The sequence below is a fragment of the Lygodium microphyllum genome, chromosome 4, assembly GCF_053477565.2.
Source record: "Lygodium microphyllum isolate KBCC chromosome 4, Lygodium_microphyllum_v1.1.10, whole genome shotgun sequence".
Classification (NCBI taxonomy): Eukaryota; Viridiplantae; Streptophyta; class Polypodiopsida; order Schizaeales; family Lygodiaceae; genus Lygodium; species Lygodium microphyllum.
Window position 1 is genome coordinate 105,347,338 of NC_141138.1, and position 9,328 is coordinate 105,356,665.

Here is a 9,328-nt window from a genome sequence, read left to right on the forward strand (position 1 = left end):
CTTTTCCCATGCATCTTGTATGTCACTCACATGGTTAATTCTACTCATGTAGTGATTTGTGCATATAGAATTGCTTTCACTACTTTTGGATATGAAGTGCATGGTTTATCATACTTAACTACATATCATGAGGTAGGTTACTTTCGCATGGCCACCATAAATATTATCAACATTGGAATTCATTCTACGAAATAAACAATTTAATTATCTTGTAATATTTGTCTTTTATAATGAAGTTTACATCCTTGGCAACAATAAAATAACAGTCAAATGATGTGTTATTGACATTACCACAACACAGTTGCATGACTTGATTATTTATGAAGTAGCCTAATTGGATATATGCTAAGTGCACGAGGAATTAAGATACCATTATATAGTGGGGAATAATTTTGTATAAGGCATTAGGAGATTCCCACTATGTGCATTTGCGTGAGAAACTACACGATTCCTAGCTCATGCACATGCAGAGTCAAAACATGTTAGTACCAATAATTGCTACGTGTTTGTTATTAGATGTGTAGAAATTTGACATCTTTAACGAACTCCTAAATGCTTTACTGGGAAATTTATTGAGACTGCTTTAGGGGGGACATTTCGAGGATGTGTGAGTCACTCTTGTCATAGTGTTGTGCACCATTTGGTGCGACCTTGCTCTTATAACAATACTCCTTGTTCGCCTCATTGAAATTTGACGTCTTTGATGAACTCCTAGATAAAGCTTTATGCGGAAATTTATTGAAAGTGCTTTGGGGGGGGGGGGGGGTTATGAGGATTTGTTAGATGTCATTGCCTTTGTGGTGTTGTGCACCGCTCGGTGTGACCCTACTCTTATAACAATTTCCCTTGTTTGCCTCTTTTGGGAAACTAAAAAATGGTATGCCTTTTGTGGGAGTTTACTTGGGGCCCGCATTGGACCCCACTATGTTTAAAAAGTTAGAAATCCACCAATGGTTATACAACCAGAAGCAGATGGCTTATTGGCTGCTGGCGGATAGTTTGCGTCTTGTTTTAAAGGTTGGTTTGTGGCTATATATGAAAATGAGACTCCAAAGTTATCTTGACACGTTTTCCCAAAACCAGCCCACTGTAATTCAAAGAAGGCAGGCCGCTGATTTCCATTTGGTAATCCTGCTTTCATTTTTGTGCAGGGGCAGGCCTACGTTCTTCCATTGTTCTCTCTCTCTCTCTCTCTCTCTCTCTCTGTGTCTGTCTGTCTGTCTGAGTCTGTGCCACAGACCAATTTAGCGGGAGAGAAGGAGGGATTCGTACTGCCACTTGCGATCGCCGTTGTCGTCGCGGCTACAGTCCGTAACCTCCTCCTCCTCTTCGCGTCATCATCTTCATCATGTGCTTGGAAGAGGAGCGCTCCTTAAATGCCTTGGGCCCCGACCCCGCCGAAGAAGAGGATCCGGGAGCCGAGCCCGTGCCTGCAGTGCTGCGGCTGTATGAGGCGTGCCGAGAAGCCTTCACACCGTTAGGACCTCCATTCTCTCCTCAGGCGTTGCAGAGAGTCCGCCTTCTTCTAGGTAGGTTACAGCACCATTGTCTCTAATACGTTTGGTCTATTAGTTATTTAGCTGTAGCTCTGTGTGGACAATTAACCTTCCATTTCGCAGTTTCTAAGCCTGTAGCCTGCGTAATGGCGACATTTGCAAGTAGTGAAGGCTTTGGTGTGGCTGATCAGTCATTACAAGGATTTTGTTCTTGTTGCATTTATGATGTTTGCTTCAGATTTCCTTCCCTTGGCATCTTTGATGTCTGGTTATTTGACTTCAAAGGCTCAGCTTGTTCGCATTTTCATCAAACTTTTTCCCATTCATGAACATCCGAGCTAAAGGCTTTCAGCCTGGCGAAGCTAATTCACAATTTTGCGATAACATTAATGTGGAAGTTTTACTTTGGTATATGTATTATAGATTGTTGAACTTGTTTAATGTGCATTGTTATGTTAAGAGGTGCTTGATAGTTACACCTTTAACAAGGGAAAGTCATGGCACACCGTTTGATAGGTGGATGCATTGGAAAAGCTTACCTCGAAGCTTAGGTACAAATGTCAAAAAGCATTATGTATGGATAGAAAACAAAGAGTTTTTTTTTTGGGGAGGGGGGTTGTATAAAATAATTAAGAAATGGACTATTGGAAGCCACGAACAGTTTTGAAACACGGTTTTGAAAATATTTTATTGGTCAAGACACTCAATAGACAAAACACTTCCTACTAGAGGAGCATGTCATTACCAACCAAAGTACCCCATGTGAGATGGTATAAGAGCATCAAACAAGTAACTCCTTAGGTGGGTGGTGGGCCTTAATGACTAGTACTAATGAGTACGTAGCTGATAAAGGGGCATGCAATATGGGTTGAGTTTTGTAAGCAAGTCAAGGAGGATTGCATAGGTCAAGTTTTGTAACCCTAGGAAGATTGCCAAGGTGTCTATGGAATAGCTTAGTCAATCATCTAAGTAAATGTAAAGTGTCCTTGAAGATTGGGGATCGGAGCTTCAAAGAATCCTTGGTGAAGTTGTTGAAGTTGTTTCTCAAAGGTTTAGGCTTTTTAAAGAGTATTGAGAAGCCAACATGTTTGGCACTTGCAAAATGGTATGATGAGGAGGAAGGAAAGGATGCTCTTTAGTAATGTTAAGATGATGATGATGATGTGAATGATGATTGGGAATTGCAATGATAATGTGAATGATGATTTCTTGCAACATATTATGACTATGATGTAGCTAGGGGTGATGTAGACAAGTATTGGTGATCTAGCTATGCTTGAAAGCTCTCAAATTATACATGAGTAGGGGTAGTGCCAGTTTATTGGATAGTAATGCCATGTTATTGAATAGTGATGCAAAATATCATTGGTTTGTAGAGCTTGCAAATAGATATTTGCAATGTTTTGGTCTTGTAAAGTCTACTTCGTAACTTGTCTTAATGATTGTAGGGTCTTAATTGGTTTCAAGAGCTTGCAAATAGATATTTGCAATGTTTTGGTCCTGTAAAGTCTACTCGGTGACTTGTCTTAATGGTAGTAGGGTCTTGACTCCAAGAAGTGGTCAATTGTAGAGACTTTTACCAAAGGTAGTTTACCTTTTGATATGGCATTTCAGAGAGTAAATTTAGAGTGTTAGGTGGGCCATTTTCTTTATCTCAAGATTGAGATGATCAGGGTTTCTAGTCTTTTTTTAAATTCCTTTAAGCCCTTTGTTTTAGTACAAACATGATATTATTCATATGTCCCACATGATGGGATCACAATAGACTCTTTGAGCAACGATGATATTGATTTTTTTAAAGGGGTAGCACAGAGGATATCCCAAGTGTCTTCACTGTGGGAAGGCCTCACATCCCGACTATTGTCAAGGAAGGTGCACCATGACATAGCAAGAAGCCCATATCAAAGGGGAGTCATATGATGTATCATGCACATTTGCTTCCTATACACGGGGATGCATGGAACATGTGGAGGGGGGGTCCAAAATTCTGAAAGTGGAGAAAATACATGCCAAGTTCGATCAACATCTAAGACAAAAATTACAAATGTATAAGTTACAAGTTTCAATATTGTAAGAGCTACAATGATAGAATGTTTAGCTTAAATTGCATGTGAAAACATGTGTGAAATTCAACAAGCCTAGATGTCTCAATAAATTGGTGTCTAGGGCACGTCAATCACCCTTAGCTAATGTTTACGACTGTTCAAGGATAAAGCACTACAATCAATGTAAGACCTGTATTTTTTTTGTTAAAGGGTTTCTCTTTTTGGAAGCGATGGGTTACATGATCTCTAGCATCTAATAATTACAAACACCAAATTCCATAAGAGTGGAGCCATAGAGATTTCTAACATCAAATTTCATTATTTCACTCTCTAAGATGTGGTTGGATTCTTGTTTCATTTAGGTTTACTTTTTGAAGGAGCCATCTTTTTCTATAAATGGAATCTCTCTCTTTTAGAAACGTGTTATGCTATAAAGTGCTTGTGGGATTATTGAGGGAGATGATTACAGTTTTTTGTCTTGGCTCTCTTCTCAAGTCTTGTTCCACTTGTAGCATATATATGGGCATCCTATTTGGTAGCCCCTACTTTTTACTTCGCTCATTGTTATTTATTGTTAGTTGGTGCTTTGCTCTTGGAGTGTACTTGCTGACTTCTTTTGGTAACTCGTGTAGTCTTTATGATAATTAAGTTGCCTTTCATTGTTTTCGTGCTTTGGTTTACGCTTTACATTGTGTTGTTACCAAGAGAGAACAGGCATTCCATCCTCTTGGACATTTTTGAGAGGTGCTATGACCATGTTGTTTCATTGAGGATGTGGCATAGGTGCTATCTTGAATCGAAGCATATGTCTCTCTTTTTCTTGAATAACTGAAGCTAGAATTCAGGGTCTAAGAAGACCTCATTGAAGGATACATAACTAATTTGACTTGCTTTGTCACATGGGGCCATATGTGCAGCCATGTGGTGTGCTATGTGTCGTGTGCCTGTTGTGTGTTATTTGCCAAAAATAGTAATATTGTGTTAAATTGAGCTGAATGCCTTATCGCCCTGTTCTTCGAGGCCTTTATCACAGTGCAATGTGTCTTCGTTCAAGCATTGGAGAGCTACAAAAGGAGTATATACTCATACATGAACTTCCATGTTTGTATTGTCATTGTATATTTTGAATGAAAAATCAAATCTTTAAGTTGTAGAGTTATATTTCAATCTCAAGCTATGGTATATCTTCCAATAATTTAGTGTTGTAGAATGCTTCGATCTTGCAATAATGTATTGCATTAACATTGCAGGTGGCAATTTGAACAGTGTAGTTTGGCAGCCAAGTCAATGCAATAGAGTTGTCACATCGGAAATGATAATCAATGCTGTTGCGTGTAGCATTCTTGGCTTTGCTACTTCTTTATCAATGTTGCCAGAATATTTGTGTCACATAAGTGCAAATTGCCAGACCATGCAATGCAAACTGTCCGCTCTCGTTAATGGGTGTTTGATGTTTAACTACTAGCGACCTTTTAAAAACAAAGGGAAGACTTGAAAAGTGTATCAAGTTTTTGTAATCTTAATAAACATGACATATAAAACATTAGTGATTTGACATTGTGTTGTGTTTCTAGAGTTTGAGTGACTTTGTTTTTTTGATTGAGTGATTGACCTCGCATCCACCTATAGCAGATTTATTATGCAGCCCTCTGATCATCTTATTATGCAGCCCATTGGAGAATTCCTTTGCTTCCAAGTGGTCTTGTCCGCCAAGGTGGACTTCTCGTAGCATGATGGTGGCAGCTTCCTAGTCCACCCGGTTAGAGGGGTTATGAGAAGTGTGCTTGAGAGGGGGCAGCCAATGGCCTCATCAGAAATATTTGACATGTGTTTGAAATATGTGTGCTAAATCTATTAAGTGCCTTGATGTTCCTCTATGAAGTCACCAATAGACTGTCCCCTTGGCTCTACATTAATGTAATCACAGGTGCACTCTCTATATCTCCCAACCTTTCTTGAGCCCACCCGTTTTTGACACTCTTCATCTTTCACAACTCTGAAGAAGCTTACACAGGTTCAGGTGCAACTTAAACACTGCCTTCATCACTTCTTTATGCTTTATCAACCCAATTTTCATTCCTTTTTATTGATGTATCATGCCTTTAGTACAAGAGAGCATGAAATATCAGAGCACTATCCCGATGGATTACCTCTATCACAAGCCTGTAGTTAGTGTGCATAAATAAGTTTACTTGATTAAGTTCATTCTTCTTTTTCACTCTATGACTGATGCTATTAAGCTCTGCCCTAATGGAGTTGGGCTTGAATAGAGAGAGATTCTCTTTGAGGGAGGTTCCCCATCTTCAACTCTAAGCTTGTGTCTATCATATCTCTCTCTCTAATCCAAGAAAAACAGGCCTCTGTTTTTGATTATGTGAATCTTGATGCACAGAAATGTCTGTATGTTGTGCATCTGCTGTATGTGTCAGTTCTTTTGACATCTATGTGACACCTTTCATGTTGAAGAAGAGAGGATGAAAGAAAAGTATGAAATAAAAAAGTAAAAATGAAAAGCAAATCTGGGGTTTTAGGCTTGTTGAACAATGTCTGGGATTCCTTGGGCCTTGGCACACCTATGTACCCAAGGACTGAATATATGCTCTAGGAATTGTCCAGGCAACCTCAATTCAGGCTGGTTACACACGGGTTGACGGATGGATTTTATGAAAAAAAGAGTCCGGAGTGTGGCATGTTTAAATTTTATTTGGTCCTCATTTCCCATCCAATGGGATCGCCCTGCTTCCCTGCCTAGATTTCTGTCTGCCCGCAAATCACTACAAGACAACACCTCTTTTCCAAAAAGTAATATGTGTGCCTGACAGGAATTGAACCCATACCAGTGGGGCAAGTCCTTATTGCTGGCAAATGTGGGCGCACCCTGTGTGTAATCAAAATTGTGGACAGTTTTTGCACTGCTCGGCTGTCTGGGGCATTGTGTAACTGGACTCAGCCTGATAACATCACATGTGCCTATTTAGAGGCTGACAGATTTGTGCACAGATTCAGTACTTCACATCCTGAGCCTGTGAACTTTCACCTTTGCGTTTGTGTTTTGTGTTTGCCACCTCTTAAATTAAATCCTTGCCTTTTGCAGGCTGTGTGGCAATGTGGACCCTGCCACATAGCTGTTGGCAGCTTTCGTCTGATTGTCTGTTGCTGGTGGTTGTTTGCCATGGTTGTAATGACTGCCATATCAGCAGTTATGTGACCCTATTGCACAATGTGAACAACCACTTATTTATGGTAAGTGTGCCAAAAAGGTGGATCTTGTCTCCTATGTCTGTTTCTTTGCATAAATGTGCCACATTGTTCACCTATTTGTGACACTTGTGTAAAGTCTTGGCTTCTCAACACGTTCACTTTCTGTTGATTCAGTTTGGGGCTGGTTTAGAGTTAATAAGGCGAGGACGAAAGCCTCAATAAAAACTTATACGACTCTTACTTGATTTTCTTGACCATGGAGTGTCTACTGGTTCTTTTTAATCCATCTAGATGTGCATTGGAGCCATCTAAACAGTCAGCAACATAGGAGGTTAAGGAGTGGTGGTATGCCCAAACTTGCACATGCTCATAGATCATCTCCTTTTTATACAGTACTACTTGGACTCCCCTTTCATAGAGTTGATTTGGATGGAGCTCAACAAGACCATTGGTATTGACATCATTCAGCTACACATAGCACTTGCACATGGGTCACACTGATCAAACCACTAGGAACGAAGATGGATTTCGATCAAGAGTATCTTCTACAATATCTTTGGATGGTTTTGTTGTTTGATCAAGGTACATGGACACCCACCTCTCCCACAGAGTTTGTTGTGCTATTGGTTAGATTTGTGCTTCTTCACACTAGTTGAGGATATAGACTGGTTGGTATGGAGCTGCCCCCTTGCCCCTGAGGATCGGATCTGCTTTGGGAGCTGGATATACTGCCCAGAGAGAGAGAGAGAGAGAGAGAGAGAGAGAGAGAGAGAGAGATTTTCATGGTAACCATCATGCAGACAATATCAAGCCTCCTGATGTTGGATTGTATGAAATCCCTCCTCAACAAACAAATGGAGGTTTTGACTCTGTCCGAACAGAGAAAAGGAACAGGGCTAGGCATCACTCAAAAGCATCTCGTCCAGCTCCAATCATATCACACACACACACACACACACACACACACACACACATATATATATATGTGTGTGTGTGTGTGTGTGTGTGTGTGTGTGTGTGTGTGTGTGTGGAGAGAGAGAGAGAGAGAGAGAGAGAGAGAGAGAGAGAGAGAGAGAGATTTTCATAGTAACCATCATGCAGACAATATCAAGCCTTCTGATGTTGGATTGTATGAAATCCCTCCTCAACAAAAAAATGGAGGTTTTGACTCTGTCCGAACAGAGAAAAGGAACAGAGCTAGGCATCACTCAAAAGCATCTCGTCCAGCTCCAATCATATCATACATGCACATACATGAGTGTGATGAGTTCTCTGTAAGCTTTGCTATTTTGAGTTCCTTTCTTTTATTCAATTGTGATTGTCGGCAGAAGATTAGACCAAGTTGTAATATTAGGGCCAAATTGGCTGAGCACTGGGTTTGCATGCAGATGGGGATCTTCTGCCTGCCTACTTCAGCGGTAATACCTCTTCACAATCATCCAGGCATGACCGTCTTCAGCAAACTTTTATATGGATCAATGCATGTCAAGGCTTATGACTGGGTTAACAGTGGTGATGTGACACAATGTAAGTATAAAGTAAGAACTGTCTTAAATTGTGGTTGGAGGATGAAACATAAATTTATTTTTTAAGGAGTTTGCATGCAGCTAGGCTTGCAAAACTGGTTGTTGATAGGACTATGTCAGCACCTTGTGAACCATCGGTGCTTCACCCAACAAGTGGAGGTAATATACATGAATTCACAGCAGTAACAGATTGTGCTGTACTAGATGTCTTGGCTCCTCCTTATTCTGCAGAAGATGGCAGACATTGTACGTACTATCGAGATATTCCATATTCTAGACAAGCAGGTAAGATCTCCGATCTTTGCATAACCTCAGTGTTTGTGCATTCACTTATGTTCTGTTAAGGATGCCTCTGAGCCTAATATGGTGGTGCTTGACAGGTGAATCATCTGGCAATGGAAATGGAAATTATGCCATGAGCGAATGCCAGCTATCATGGCTAAAGGAGTCCAAACCACCAGCTGACTTGTTAAAGGCAGCTCCTTACATGGGTCCAAGAATTGTACCTTGAAAAGTTCTGCTCCCATTGCAGAACCAGTGTAACTATAAGTTGTTTGTACTTCTCCAAGTTTATTTGAAAAATAGGATTCAAAATCTTAGGGCTTTGTCATCTTAGATTAAAGAACAGTTTAAGTTCAGGTTGTCTGAGTATAACTGCTTATAAGTGCAGTTAAGCTCAGGTCATCTGATTGATCTTGATGATGTTCACACCTGTGTTGAGATTGTTGTATAAATGCTGACTGTGTAGAATACTTGCTCAAATAATCTAGTGTTTGGTGCTTGGTAGTTGGGCTTTCTCCCATGAATTAATTCGTTGCATCCTTGCCTATGAGTTTTTACAGGGACAGGATTTATGTTTGTAAGAATCTGCTTGGGGCTGTCAGTAGAGACCGCGAAGTAGATGTGGGTAATCAATTTAGAGTGAGGCTTTGTATTAGTTAAATGTCAGGTCTTACGTCAAGACACGTAATTGAGGGGACCCTTGATACTAACCTAATACGTGAATACGTGGTCCCATTATAATGTTCAGCTTGGTAACCACTGAAGTGGAGCCATAGTC

General features: G+C 40.3%; 1 protein-coding gene across 2 annotated transcripts; it reads left to right on the forward strand.

Moving 5' to 3' along the window:
• The first annotated feature begins 1,057 nt into the window (after positions 1 to 1,057).
• LOC148037431 (plant cysteine oxidase 4-like) lies at positions 1,058 to 9,076 on the forward strand. 2 transcript variants are annotated; one of them, XM_087676364.1, is made up of 6 exons: positions 1,058 to 1,529; positions 4,792 to 4,875; positions 7,844 to 8,016; positions 8,131 to 8,269; positions 8,350 to 8,553; positions 8,649 to 9,076. In XM_087676364.1, exons 1-6 carry the CDS (start codon positions 1,349 to 1,351, stop codon positions 8,777 to 8,779), a joined length of 912 nt encoding a protein of 303 aa, XP_087532490.1. In that variant the 5' UTR covers positions 1,058 to 1,348; the 3' UTR covers positions 8,780 to 9,076. The 2 variants fall into 2 exon arrangements, with proteins under 2 accessions (XP_087532490.1, XP_087532491.1); XM_087676365.1 differs by lacking the exon at positions 4,792 to 4,875 and having other exon boundaries at positions 1,061 to 1,529; positions 8,649 to 9,073.
• Positions 9,077 to 9,328: the final 252 nt, after the last annotated feature.